Source organism: Schistocerca nitens, chromosome 6 (genome assembly GCF_023898315.1).
Source record: "Schistocerca nitens isolate TAMUIC-IGC-003100 chromosome 6, iqSchNite1.1, whole genome shotgun sequence".
Classification (NCBI taxonomy): domain Eukaryota; kingdom Metazoa; phylum Arthropoda; class Insecta; order Orthoptera; family Acrididae; genus Schistocerca; species Schistocerca nitens.
The window spans coordinates 514,166,889-514,182,528 of record NC_064619.1 but is presented as its reverse complement, the minus strand read 5'-3'; the positions used below and the strand labels follow the sequence as shown (position 1 = coordinate 514,182,528).

Genomic DNA, 15,640 nt, shown 5'->3' with positions numbered 1-15,640 from the left:
TTCCCACAGTCCATGTTTCTCTACCATACAATGCTGTACTCCAGACGTACATCCTCAGAAATTTCTTCCTCAAATTAAGGCCGGTATTTGATATTAGTAGACTTCTCTTGGCCAGAAATGCCTTTTTTTGCCATAGCGAGTCTGCTTTTGATGTCCTCCTTGCTCCTTCCGTCATTGGTTATTTTACTTCCTAGGTAGCAGAATTCCTTAACTTCATTGACTTCGTGACCATCAATCCTGATGTTAAGTTTCTCGCTGTTCTCATTTCTACTACTTCTCATTACCTTGGTCTTTCTCCGATTTACTCTCAAACCATACTGTGTACTTATTAGACTGTTCATTCCGTTCAGCAGATCATTTAATTCTTCTTCACTTTCACTGAGGATAGCAATGTCATCAGCGAATCGTATCATTGATATCCTTTCACCTTGTATTTTAATTCCACTCCTGAACCTTTCTTTTATTTCCATCATTGCTTCCTCGATGTACAGATTGAAGAGTAGGGGCGAAAGGCTACAGCCTTGTCTTACACCCTTCTTAATACGAGCACTTCGTTCTTGATCGTCCACTCTTATTATTCCCTCTTGGTTGTTGTACATATTGTATATGACCCGTCTCTCCCTATAGCTTACCCCTACTTTTTTCAGAATCTCGAACAGATTGCACCATTTTATATTGTCGAACGCTTTTTCCAGGTCGACAAATCCTATGAAAGTGTCTTGATTTTTCTTTAGCGTTGCTTCCATTATTAGCCGTAACGTCAGAATTGCCTCTCTCGTCCCTTTATTTTTCCTAAAGCCAAACTGATCGTCACCTGGCGCATTCTCAATTTTCTTTTCCATTCTTCTGTATATTATTCTTGTAAGCAGCTTCGATGCATGAGCTGTTAAGCTGATTGTGCGATAATTCTCGCACTTGTCAGCTCTTGCCGTCTTCGGAATTGTGTGGATGATGCTTTTCCGAAAGTCAGTTGGTGTATCGCCAGACTCATATATTCTACACACCAACGTGAATAGTCGTTTTGTTGCCACTTCCCCCAATGATTTTAGAAATTCTGATGGAATGTTATCTATCCCTTCTGCCTTATTTGACCGTAAGTCCTCCAAAGCTCTTTTAAATTCCGATTCTAATACTGGATCCCCTATCTCTTCTAAATCGACTCCTGTTTCTTCTTCTATCACATCAGACAAATCTTCACCCTCATAGGGGCTTTCAATGTATTCTTTCCACCTATCTGCTCTCTCCTCTGCATTTAACAGTGGAATTTCCGTTGCACTCTTAATGTTACCACCGTTGCTTTTAATGTCACCAAAGGTTGTTTTGACTTTCCTGTATGCTGAGTCTGTCCTTCCGACAATCATATCTTTTTCGATGTCTTCACATTTTTCCTGCAGCCATTTCGTCTTAGCTTCCCTGCTCTTCCTATTTATTTCATTCCTCAGCGACTTGTATTTCTGTATTCCTGATTTTCCCGGAACATATTTGTACTTCCTCCTTTCATCAATCAACTGAAGTATTTCTTCTGTTACCCATGGTTTCTTCGCAGCTACCTTCTTTTTACCTATGTTTTCCTTCCCAACTTCTGTGGTGGCCCTTTTTAGAGATGTCCATTTCTCTTCAACTGTACTGCCTACTGCGCTATTCCTTATTGCTGTATCTATAGCGTTAAAGAACTTCAAACGTATCTCGTCATTCCTTAGTACTTCCGTATCCCATTTCTTTGCGTATTGATTCTTCCTGACTAATGTCTTGAACTTCAGCCTACTCCTCATCACTATTATATTGTGATCTGAGTCTATATCTGCTCCTGGGTACGCCTTAAAATCCAGTATCTGATTTCGGAATCTCTGTCTGACCATGATGTAATCTAATTGAAATCTTCCCGTATCTCACGGCCTTTTCCAAGTATACCTCCTCCTCTTGTGATTCTTGAACAGGGTATTCGCTATTACTAGCTGAAACTTGTTACAGAACTCAATTAGTCTTTCTCCTCTCTCATTCCTTGTCCCAAGCCCATATTATCCTGTAACCTTTTCTTCTACTCCTTCCCATACAACTGCATTCCAGTCGCCCATGACTATTAGATTTTCGTCCCCCTTTACATACTGCATTACCCTTTCAATATCCTCATACACTTTCCCTGTCTGTTCATCATCAGCTTGCGACGTCGGCATGTATACCTGAACTATCGTTGTCGGTGTTGGTCTGCTGTCGATTCTGATTAGAACAACCCGGTCACTGAACTGTTCACAGTAACACACCCTCTGCCCTACCTTCCTATTCATAACGAATCCTACACCTGTTATACCATTTTCTGCTGCTGTTGATATTACCCGATACTCATCTGACCAGAAATCCTTGTCTTCTTTCCACTTCACTTCACTGACCCCTACTATATCTAGATTGAGCCTTTGCATTTCCCTTTTCAGATTTTCCAGTTTCCCTACCACGTTCAAGCTTCTGACATTCCACGCCCCGACTCGTAGAACGTTATCCTTTAGTTGATTATTCAATCTTTTTCTCATGGTAACCTCCCCCTTGGCAGTCCCCTCCCGGAGATCCGAATGGGGGACTATTCCGGAATCTTTTGCCAATGGAGAGATCATCATGACACTTCTTCAAATACAGGCCACATGTCCTGTGGATACACGTTACGTGTCTTTAATGCAGTGGTTTCCATTGCCTTCTGCATCCTCATGTCGTTGATCATTGCTGATTCTTCCGCCTTTAGGGGCAATTTCCCACCCCTAGGACAAGAGAGTGCCCTGAACCTCTATCCGCTCCTCCGCCCTCTTTGACAAGGCCGTTGGCAGAATGAGGCTGACTTCTTATGCCGGAAGTCTTCGGCCGCCAATGCTAATTATCTATCAAAATTTAGGCAGTGGCGGGGATCGAACCCGGGACCGAAAACGTTTGATTATGAATCAAAGACGCTACCCCTAGACCACGGTAAGTGATCAAATAGTTTTGTGGCATCATAATTTACCCCCTTCTGAGCCAAAGTTAGATTTAACCTTGAGTACTGAAGATCATCCTTTCTCCTAGTGTTGTAGCCATGTACACTGCTATTACTTTTGAATTCGTTCGGATTGTTAATAACAAATTTCATAAGTAAATATATATACTGTGAGGCTACAGTGAAGATCTCTAGCTCTTTAAATAAGTGTCCGCAGGATGATCTTTGATGAGCTCCAGCAATTATTCTGATTACAGGCTTTTGTGCAATGAACACTTTTTTACTCAATGATGAGTTACCCCAGAATATGATGCCACACGAAAGCAGAGAATGAAAATAGGCATGGCAAGCTAACTTACTCAGATGTATATCGCCAAAATTTGCAATGACCCTAATAGCAAAGTATCTGAACTCAAACGTTTCAGCAGATCCTCAGTGTGTTTTCTCCAGTTCAACCCCTCATCAATGCATACCCCTAGAAATTTTGACTAGTCAACCTTAGATACCGATTTCTGATCGAAGTCTATATTTATTAATGGTGTCATTCCATTTACTGTGAGGAAATGTATACACTGTGTTTTGTCAAAGTTTAATGGGAGTCCATTCGCAGAGAACCACTTAAAGATATTCTGAAAAACATCGTTTACAATTTCACAAGTTAATTCTTGCCTGTTGGGTGTGATAGCTATACTTGTATCATCAGCAAAAAGTACCAGATTTGCCTCTTCGTGAATATAGAATGGCAAGTCATTAATATATATTAAGAACTGCAGAGGACCCAAGACCGAACCTTGCGGCACCCCATTCTTGATTGTTCCCCAGTTTGAGAAATCACCAGGTTTTTGCATATTATGTGAACTGCTTATTTCAACTTTCTGCACTCTTCCAGTTAGGTATCATTTAAACCATTTGAGCACTGTCCCATTCATACCACAGTACTTGAGCTTATCTAGAAGTATTCCATGATTTACACAATCAAAAGCCTTTGATAGATCACAAAAATTTCCAACAGGTATGAAACGTCCCCTTAGAAAAATTAATGAATTACTGTGCTGATAAACCTCATACATTATTTGATTTTCAAACAGCTGAGCAGAACTGAACGTACTCAGACATTTCGCTCTTTACCTATTCTGATTAACACTAAACTGACACACAATATTTTTAGCGCAACGCGATCTGACTTTCAATAATCCCTACAAAAGAATGACCCTGATTAACAATAACCTATACCTTTCATGAATCACTTACCTCATAAAAATCTTCGTTACTCGAACTACTGCAAAACAGCGAGCGCCAATACTGCCAGCTAAATAAAAGATTCAAACTACTGAAGGCACTAACTACTGATACGCATAGTTAGCAAATGAAAGATTTTGATAGAGAAAAAACAATGTATTTACCTTAATAGTGATCAAAAGTCATAATATATGTATCAGTTCATGATATCTAGTATTACAAATTTACTGTCTCTAATGGACACACGTCCAGATCATCCGCTCTCAAAACTCCGCCATCTCTCTCCCCACATCCACCACTGCTGGCGGCTCACCTCCAACTGCGCAACGCTACGCGCTGTTAACAGCCAACTGCCCAACACTACAATAGCAAATTCCAACAATGCAAACCAGCCACAGGCTGCACACAGCACAGTCAGTGATTTTCATATAGAGCGCTACATGGCGTTACCAATATAAAAACCTAAACAGCCTACTTACACCTTCTGGAAACCAAACTGACATTTTGTTAAAACGTTATTTTTATAAAGGTGTGAAGCTACTCTACAATACATTACTTTTTCAAGAATTTTGGATAAGGCAGTCAGAAGAGAGATTGGGCGGTAGTTGTTGATATCAGACGTATCCTCTTTTTTATGCAGTGGCTTAACAATGGTATAAGACTATCTGGGAAAATACCCTGCTTCAGAGAGCTATTACATATGTGGCTATGAATCCCACTTATTTCTTGGGAACAAGCTTTTATTATCCTGCTGGAAATGCCAAAAATTCTATGTAAACTTTTATTCCTTATCTTCCTAATTTCAGAAGGAGAGGTGGGTGGAATTTCAATTGTATAAAAAGTGTGGGTAAGGCCTCTTCCATTAACTGCCTTGCTTCTCCTAATGAACGTTTAGATCCTATTTTCTCTACAACATTTAAAAAATTGTTAATCAAAATGATTTAGACGTCCGGCTTGTTGTTTATCAAGTTTCCATTCGCTTTGATGGTGATGCCGTCATCCTGTACTCTTGGTTGCCCTGTCTCCCTTGTAATAATATTCCAAATTGTTTTGATTTTGTTATCAGAGGTATTAATCTCAGACATGATGCACATGCTTCTGGATTTTTTAATAACCTTCCATAATGTAGCACAGTAGTTTTTATAATATTTGGCTGTTTCTGGGTCTTGTTGTTAGATACAGTTCCCTTTTGTGGTTAGAAGATATTTTTATTCCTTTAGAAAGCCAAGGTTTTTTGCATGGTTTCTTACAATTAGATTTAACTACTTTCTTAGGGAAACAGTTTTCAAATTCTCTTACAAGTGTATCATGAAGTATGTTATATTTTAAATTAGCATCGGGTTCCTTGTACACCTCAAACCAGTCTAACTGCTGACGATTTTCTCTGAAATTTCTAATTGTTGAGTCATTAATTGAACGCACGACTTTGGAGGGTAGTTTTGAAGTACTGAATGGAGCTATGTCATATATTGTAACTAGCTGAGCATCATGATCAGAAAGGCCATTCTCAACAGTACATGAATTGATGTTTTTAAACCTGTTTTGGTCTATAAAAGTGTTATCTATCAATGTGCTGCTGTCCTTTACTACTCGAGTAGGAAAATTAATGACAGAGTCAAATTGAAAGAACCGAGCAAGACTTCCAGGTCATTCTTCCTATTACACTCTTTCAGTGAATCAACATTGAAGTCCCCACAAATAATAATTTGCTTTCCCCTATCTGACAGACAGCACAACAAGGCATCCAATTTTCCTGAAAGGGACCTATATACTGTTACAATTATAAAAGAGCCCTACTTCAGTTTAAGTTGACAGGCACATGCTTCTATATGTTGCTCTAGACAAAACTTTTTTGTATCTAAGCTTTCTACACAGTGATAACTTTTGACATATATGGCAACTCCTCCTCTCACCTTATTCTCCCTACTCATATGTGCAGCTAGTTTATAACCACTGATATTTACCTTTTACATATCAGACACAATGTGATGCTCAGACAGGCATAGTATATCTATTACATTATCAGATTCAATGTCATCTAAACAAACCAGGAGCTCATCTACTTTATTCTTTAATCCCGGAATATGTTGGTGAAAAATGGTAACATTATTTTTTACGTTACTTTTGTGAGAATCTAGTTTTTTTCTTTAATACACCATGTTTTGGTTAAATATGACAACATATTAAGTGACTTCGAACGTGTACTAGTCGTTGGATGTCACCCGAGTAACAAATCTATCAGGGATATTTCAATCCTTCCCAAGTGCCCTAAGTCGACTATTGTGATCGTGAAATGGAAATGCGAAGGAACAAATGCAGCTAACCCAAAATTACGCGGACCTCTGTATAGACGGATAGTGACAGTCAAGCATCGCGGAGAGTCGTTGCAAAAAATCGCCTGAAATCAGGGAAGGAATCACTCCTGACATCCAAAGTACTACGAGCAGCCCAACTAGCACAGTTACTGTGGGTAGAGAGTTGGAAACATTGGGGTGCAATGGTCGAGCAGCTCCTCATATGCCGCACGTTTGTGTGGTCAATATTAAGTGATGTTTGAACTGGTTTGAAGAAAGGTACCAATGGATGATTTTGAGTGATGAATCGTGCTATATCCGGCGGCAACCCGATGAATGGGTTTGAGGAGACGTTAGCTACGATCAGGACTAGTCCCAATAGTGAAGTACGAATGACATGGTGCTACGGCGTGGGTGTGTCTTTCGTTGTTAGGGTGTGGTTCCCGCTCTCGCCCTGAAGAAAACGCTAAATGCTGAAGGATACGAACACATTTTACAGCACTGTGTAAAGCATACTGTAGGGGAACAATTTGGAAACGATGACTGTTTGTATGATCATGAAATCGCACCCTTTCATAAATCAGCATCTGTGAGACAATGGCTTGTGTACAGTAATGTTTTTGAAATGGATTGGCCAGCCCAGAGTCTCTACCGGAACTCGGTGGAACACCTTTTGGATGCATTGGGACGTTGAGTTCGTTCCAGATCAGCACGTCCTCCATCACGACATCTACGTTCTACATCTACAAACATACACCGCGAGCCACTTTATATTGTGTGGTGCAGGGACCTTGTACCACTGCTACTCATTCACTTTCCCCTTTACACTCACAAATAGAGTCAATTCTCTTATCTTCGTGGCCTTTACGGGAAATGTTGGTTGGCGGGAGGAGAATCGTTCTGCAGTCAGCTTCAGATGCCGTTTTTCTAAATTTTCTCAATAATGTTCCACCCAGTGATCCCCATTTGAGTTCTCTGCTTTCGGTTCTTGAGGTATATGAGGTGCCATTTATCCACAGACATTTGCTTACTTCACTGAAAGTGGCCCCAACACACTTCAAGCCATCGTAAAGGCTAAGAGCCTACACATCCTAAATTAATGTTCATCAACAGGTGCCAAACTACTTTTGATCAGATAATGTATATAAGGGAGGTAACGCAGTTGTTAAGATACTGAACTCGCATGTGGGAAAAGCGAGCATCAAACTCCATTCATTCAGATCTAAGACTTCCATAAATCTGTCAGAATAAATTCCTGGAATGCCCTGAAAAGAACACGCCTTGATTTCTTTCCTTTGGATGCCCAAAGATATCCTGTGCTATGTTTCTAATAATCACGTCGTCGACGTGACTTTTAACCCTTATCATCCATTCTTTTAAGCGATAGCACTTAGTTGGAAAACAACTAATGCACTTTGAGCAAGCTATCGGATTTTTTTTCTCGTAGTTGCCCAAAGGTAACTTGAATAGCATCGCTCCTCTTCACCAATATGAAACTACAAGACGCTGTAACGCACATAATAAATTCGTTATAGTACAGAATTTTGTCATGGTTGTTCACTCTCACTTCAGAAACGTTTTCCTGGAAGTCAGGAAGTTCAAAGTTGTTCATTTTTCACTTTTGAAGTTTCCTTATTTCCTTTATAGTCTTTAATAAATGAGCTACAACAGCTGAATTAATTATTGTAATAGTAACCACAAATATTTTTAACCCCATCAGTACCTCTAGTGAATTGGACAGCGAATTTCGGAGTGCACATAAATCGAAGATGGTTCCTAGTGAGTTGTCCTTAGCTCTGTCCGTGGTGTATATTTTCTATTGTCTTCGCATTTTGGAATTGCCTATTAGTGCCCGGTCGTTCAGACGAACTGAAGGAAAATTTCGTAGCATTTCGTAAGACATCTCGATGTGAAAATTTTAAATTGAAATTGATGCCGTATAAAATAAATTAGTAATACAGTTGTCCACGTTAGCTCGATTACGCTTGTTTCTCCATTCTGAGCTCTTGCAGTCAGCTGGTTTTTGGGACTGAACGGTCCGCAAACCAAGTTATGTTGTCAGAGAAATAGTGACAGAGACTGAGGGACAATGAAAGTTAAAGGTGTGGAAGACTGACAGTAGGAGCACAACTTCTGGAAAATATGGGGGATGTCTAATCCCCTTCCAGTGTATCTCCAGGTTAGAAGCCTTCCACTTACTAGCGAGTAGTACAGTATCGTAGCGATGTGTAGTTTTAATCCTGCAGCTATTGTTACATTCTCGGGAAGCAATTAGTGGCACACAAAGTGATTATTTGTTGTAGTAATCCATATCATGAAAAAAAAAGGCTTTCCTCCACACATATCAAGCTAATGCATACAGTGTTAAGTAACACAAGCGGCACCGTGTTGGACACGTAATATCACTGAGAGTGTATACGCCTGGGCTTCACAACATACGTGCTCGCGGAGAAAGCTGTGAGCAGCAAGGTGCGAGCACGGAGCAGCGCGAGCACGCTACCCCCACTACCGGACCAGAGCGGAGAGTGGGGAGAGTCACGTGGGGCACACAACTGCTGCCGCCAGTCAATGTAAATCCGCGGCCACCTGCAGGGATATCACTCACCAATTATTACTGCGACAAATGAAACGAATAAAGGAGAATGTACACATGACACATAATTTTATTAGCTTAGTGTATGCCTCTACATTCGCATTAATTTGTGAACTGTTACACAATAAAAGGTGTCACTGAAGTGTGGGATTCTCGGTTATCTTGTACTTTTTGCCCTTACAATTGCGTCTATGTTCGGAGTAATTGTTCTTGTGCATTTTAGGCGCAGCGTGCAGTTTAAATTTCGATCAGACAATGCGTTTCTCAGGCGCGTCTTGTTACATTTCATTGCAGAGAACAGTTGTTCACAAACATACGTGGAACCGAACATTGATATTATTGTAGCCGCCAGTTTGTGCAAACGAGTAAATCTATCGTGAGGGAAGTGTCTGTAGAATTCCAAAATGTTTTTCTTGTTCTGAAACTTGTCTCTGTATTCTCTGTCACACTGCAGGTCAATAATTTCTTGCTGCAGCTCAGGACGAATCTCTTAAATATTCGCTGAATATGGAGAGAACAGATCAAAATCACTGTCTAGTGCTGTCAGATCTTGAAAGCGCTGATCAACTAAACTATGTGAATAACGTTCACAGTCTTTGTGAACATCTTGCATGGATGATAATTTAGGAAAATGAGCTAGGTTTCCTGTTTCCAGCTGACTCACCCAAAGTGTCAATTTCATTTTAAAAGCTCGTATTCGATCTATGAAATGAGTAATTAGCAGATCTTTACCTTGTAGTAAAATGTTCAAAGCATTCAGATGGCTAGTTAAATCTGCTAAGAACGCAAGATCACATTCAAACGTGCGCGCGCATTTCCCCTCCCTCCCCTCCCTCCCTACTCCGCGACCTTGCACCTGCTCACGAGCACGTGCCTGAGCAGACGCGAGTACTCGCGCTCAAAACCGGCCAGTTGTTAAGCCCTGGTATACGCCATTTTCAGGGAAGGAAACCCTGGCTGATAACTGTATTACAGTATCCATACACATTTGAACATTGAACAACGAAAATTTTGATTTTACAAGAACGAAGACCTGTCGTTAACATTTATGTGTTAGCTCTGAAGCATGAGAAAAAGAGAGCTGCAGAAGACCATGATGACTGGTATAAAAACAACAAGTTGTACCAGTAGCGAGTCACAACATAACTCTGAAATTTATTACAATGCTGTATTTCGCCATTGGGTTTGATGTTTGTGTAATGACAATGTAAATTCCGGCGTTTCTTGTCGAAACACAGTAAAACATTGTAGAAATGCCAAATGTCAAAATAATGATGTCTTTTAACATGTTCCATTATATCATTTATTTTTACACTGATTATCTGAACAACTACATATTTGCAGAATGCTAGCATTGATTTCAACCGACTGGTTGCCCTGCATCTCCTTTGAGTATCGGATATATTATTTTATTTGTCGTATATGTGTTTCAGATTAGGTAAGTGCGACAGAATTTATCTCGACTTTTATTTAACTGAAAGGATCGGAAAATGTTCGTTTAGGAACAAAATCAGTGAACTGTGTAAAACTGCGACTCATCTCTGAAGATGTGTCTCATAGATGGGGACGAAACTTCTGTTCCTATTTTTACATATCGATTACGGTCTCTTAGCCTGAAAAAGCATATAAATGTTATGAACATGTAAGATAGCTAAAAATTAGGCTTTAATCCACTAAACATAATCTGTGAAATTAAATTGTGGCGGATTACTCAGTGGCTGGACACAGGAGGTAGAAGTACTGAAGAACAGGAAGAAATGTCGCCAGTTAGACGTAAAACTTGGGTTTTATGCTGTCTGCTCACAGTGTAATATACACTGGAGAGCCAAAGAAATTGGTACATCTCCCTAATATCGTATAGGGGCCCGCGAGCACGCAGATGTGCAGCAAAACGACGTGGCATGGACTGAACAATGTCTGAAGTAGTGCTGGAGAGAACTGACACCATGAATCCTGCAGGGTTGTCCATAAATCCGTAAGAGTACGAGGGGTTGCAGATCTATTCTGAACAGCACGTTGCAAGGCATCCAAGATATGCTCTAATGTTGATGTATGGGGAGTTTGGTGGCCAGCTGAAGTGTTTAAACTCAGAAGAGTATTCCTGGAGCCGCTATGTAGCAATTATGGACGTGTAGGGTGTCGCACTGTCCTGCTGGAATTGTCCAAGTCCGTCGGAATGCACAATGGACATGAATGGATGCAAGTGATCAGACGGGATGCTTACATACGTTTCACCTGTCAGAGTCGTATCTAGACGTATCAGTGGTCCATATCGCTCCAACTGCATACGCCGTACACCAGTACAGAGCCTCCACCAACTTGGACAGTCCCCTCATGACTTGCAGTGTCCATGGATACATGAGGTTGTCTCCATACCCGTACACGTCCATCCACTCAGTACAATTTGAAACGAGATTCGTCGGACCAGGCAACATGTTTCCAGTCATCAACAGTCCAGTGTCGGTGCTGACGGACCCAGGCGAGGCGTAAAGCTTTATGTCGTGCTGTCATTAAGGGTACACGAGTAGACTTTCGGCTCAGAAAGGCCATATCGATGATGTTTCGTTGAATGGTTCGCATGCTAACACTTTCTGATGGCCCGGCATTGAAATCTGCAGCAATTTGCAGAAGGGTTGCACTTTTGTCCCGTTGAACGATTCTCTTCAGTAGTCGTTGGTTCCGTGCTTTTTCCGGCGGCAGCGATGTCGGAGATTTGATGTTTTACCGGATTCTCGATACTTACGGTACACTCGTGAAAGGGTCGTAGGGGAAAATCCTCACTTTATCGCGACCTCGGAGATACTGTGTCTCATCGCTCGTGCTTCTACTGTATAACCACCTTTAGACGCACTTAAATCTCCATAACCTCCCATTGTAGCAGCAGTAACCTTGTGGATAACATCGGAAGTTTACTGAGGCTTTTTGCGGATGATGCTGTGGTATATCGAGAGGTTGGAAAATTGTACCGAAATGCAGGAGGCTCTGCAACGAATTGACGCATGGTGCAGGGAATGGCAATTGAATCTCAATGTGACAAATGTAATGTGCTGCGAATACATAGAAAGAAAGATCCTTTATCATTTAGCTACAATATAGCAGGTCAGCAACTAGAAGCAGTTAATTCCATAAATTATCTGGGAGTACGCATTAGGAGGGATTTAAAATGGAATGATCGTATAAAGTTGATCGTCGGTAATGCAGGTGCCAGACTGAGATTCATTGGAAGAATCCTAAGGAAATGCAATCCGAAAACAAAGGAAGTAGGTTACAGTACACTTGTTCGCCCACTGCTTGAATATTGCTCACCAGTGTGGGATCCGTACCAGATAGGGTTGATAGAAGAGATAGAGAAGATCCACCGGAGAGCAGCGCGCTTCGTTACAGGATCATTTAGTAATCGCGAAAGCGTTACGGAGATGATAGATAAACTCCAGTGGAAGACTCTGCAGGAGAGACGCTCAGTAGCTCGGTACGGGTTTTTGTTGAAGTTTCGAGAACATACCTTGACTGAGGAGTCAAGCAGTATATTGCTCCCTCCTACGTATATCTCGCGAAGAGATCATGAGAATACAATCAGAGAGATTAGAGCCCACACAGAGGCATACCGACAATCTTTCTTTCCGCGAACAATACGAGACTGGAATAGAAGGGAGAACCGATAAAGGTACCCAAAGTACCCTCCGCCACACATCGTCAGGTGGCTTGCGGAGTATGGATTTGGATGTATATGTAGATTTTAAAAATGCGCCAGTCAGTTGTTGCGTTATATAGGCGTTGCTGGCCGCAGCGCAGTATTCTGCCTCTTGGCGTACGTCTGTATTTGAATACACATGCCTATACCAGTTTTTTTGCGCTTCGGTGTATATGCTTTTAAATTCTGTGAGACTGTTTAGTAATCGCAAGGATAAGTGGTCTTAACACTTACCGCAAGTGGTCGCACTTTCCATTCGGAGAGCAGGCAGCATCGCCGTAGACCACGCCGAGGGTGTCCGGAAGATGGCGGTAGTCATTGCTGTGAGGCTGGGACGGGTAGGCGGAGGGTAACGCAAGGTGGTCGGGGGGAGCTGCTGGCCATTTGGCTGCTGCGGGGGAGGGCATACTTCACAGCTGTCCGGCGAGGGGAGCCGCGGTGGTCAGCCGGCGTTGGCGGTATTTCATCGGCCGCGACGTCAGAGCCACGTCTCGGCTCGCACGACCTCGCACATGACGTTTTCATTACGCACTCTGCTGGCTCTCACAACAGCCACTAATCACCCGTGACTAATGGTCTAGAGGTCTCACTCACACTATGGCTGTCAAGAACAGATAATCGAAAAACTGCTTAGACGAAGTAACCCACCTACAATATTTTGCACAAGAAAACGTAACTATTCGTACTGATGTTGGGTAACTCAGAAAAAATTTCAACCTCTATCACGAAATTCGTTGGTTGTATGACGGAAATATGACGCCAACTAAGGATGAAAGGTTTTACGAGCAGCAGGTCACAAATGGATTCTTGTTTAGACACCGAACACATCTAAGCCCAGTGTCAGTATATTCATCTTCCGATAGATCTCGGGACGACAGCTGCTACTATACCTCTGTGTAGTTGGGTGACACCTTGAGCTGTATTTACAGCGGGTGGACAGATGAAAACTCCAAAAACATCACACATTACCGTGCCTTATACGTTGTAGGGATACCGTTGGCATTCAAAAAAGTTTCCCGTCGTCTCGGAAATTATAAACACAGGTCGAGTATGGTTTTCAAGCGAATTTTATATCATTCTTCCTGCCAAGTAATGGCAAGTTTAGGTAACGGTGTTGGAGGTGGAAAGCGAGCAAGCGCTCTTCTCTTCAAATTAGACCACGAGGGCTCATTAATATTTAGATCTGGAGACTGTTGTGGCCAGGGGAGATGTGACAGTTCATTCTTGCGCTCAAAAAAAAAGTACTGGACGATGAGTGTTGTGTGGGAAGAGACTATATCTTCTTGAAATGTAGCACATAATACTTGGCAGTAATGTGATCTTGAAGAGTAACTATTGGGCCCATGGGATACCGCGATATGGCTGCCTCAATTAACACCGAACCCCTACCATGTTTGCCCGCATCTCGTGGACGTGCGGTAGCGTTCTCGCTTCCCACGCCCGGGTTCCCGGGTTCGATTCCCGGCGGGGTCAGGGATTTTCTCTGCCTCGTGATGGCTGGATGTTGTGTGATGTCCTTCGGTTAGTTAGGTTTAAGTAGTTCTAAGTTCTAGGGGACTGATGACCATAGATGTTAAGTCCCATAGTGCTCAGAGCCATTTGAACCATTTTTGAACCCTACCATGTTTCACTGTTGGGACGTAATCTCGGCCAGAAGTTGGGAGCAGTGTAAACAAGACTCATACGACCCCATGACTTTCTCTCGTTTCTCCATAGTCTAGGTTTTAGGGCTTCGGTGCCACGTTTTCCTGTTACGGGTGTTTGCATCACTGATGTGTGGTTTAGCAGTTCCAGCTCGTCCGCAGTTCCAAGTTTATGGAGCTCCCTTTGCTTTGTTTTGCTGCTGAGAGGGTTCGCGAGTGCGACATTCAGTTCTGCAAGAACTTTTCCGGCTGTCGTCCTCTTAGAACGAGATTTTCACTCTGCACGCTAAGTTACCGTGCCGGCGTTACCACCTGAGCTACCCAAGCACGACTCACGCCCCGTCGTCACAGCTGTACTTCTGCCAGTACCTCGTCTCCTACCTTCAAAACTTCACAGAAGCTCTCCTGCGAACCTTGCAGAACTAGCACTCTTGGAAGAAAGGATATTGCGGAGACACGGCTTAGCCACAGCCTGGGGGATGTTTCCAGAATGAGATTTTCACTCTGTAGCGGAGTCTGCGCTGCTATGAAACTTCCTGGCAGATTAAAACTGTGTGCCAGACCGAGACTCGAACTCGTCCCGAGTTCCAGTCTCGGTCCGGCGTACAGTTTTTATCTTCCAGGAAGTTTCAGGTCTTATTTTTCCTAATGATTCTCTTCACTGTCCGTTCTTTAGGATCACGAAACATACACTTTCGTCTGCATTGCGATTTTGCGAATGATATTTTCCCACTTTCTCTATACGTGGTGCAAATATTCGATATGGTGCCTCTTGAAATACCGAACACTTCGGCTACATTGGTTACGGAAGAACAACCATTCAGCCGGCCAGAGTGGCCGTGCGGTTCTAGGAGCTACAGTCTGGAACCGAGCGACCGCTCCGGTCGCAGGTTCGAATCCTGCCTCGGGCATGGATGTGTGTGATATCCTTAGGTTAGTTAGGTTTAATTAGTTCTAAGTTCTAGGCGACTGATGACCTCAGAAGTTAAGTCGCATAGTGCTCAGAGCCATTTGAACCATTTGAACAACCATTCGAGCATCAACAATATGTCGACATTCGGAGCCCTTTCGTTCTGACATAATTCACTCACAACTACACAGAACACTTCTCTGACCCCGACAGAACTTGGAACGTATTGAGGACGTTGCACAAGTGCCCTTCGTCGTCAAATACAACAGCGTAACCTGCGCGCTTACCTAACATTTGCATTTATGTTCAAGCAA

The 15,640-nt window shown here is 42.3% G+C and overlaps 1 protein-coding gene across 1 annotated transcript in view; it reads right to left on the bottom strand.

The window, feature by feature from the left end:
- The window catches only part of LOC126263436 (uncharacterized), a 794,389-nt gene extending 781,209 nt beyond the window's left edge, over window positions 1–13,180 (bottom strand). Inside the window, exon 1 of the mRNA XM_049960528.1 lies at window positions 13,008–13,180. Coding sequence (XP_049816485.1) covers window positions 13,008–13,180 — 173 coding nt within the window. The remainder of the gene's footprint in view (window positions 1–13,007) is intronic.
- Between the last annotated feature and the right edge of the window lie 2,460 nt (window positions 13,181–15,640).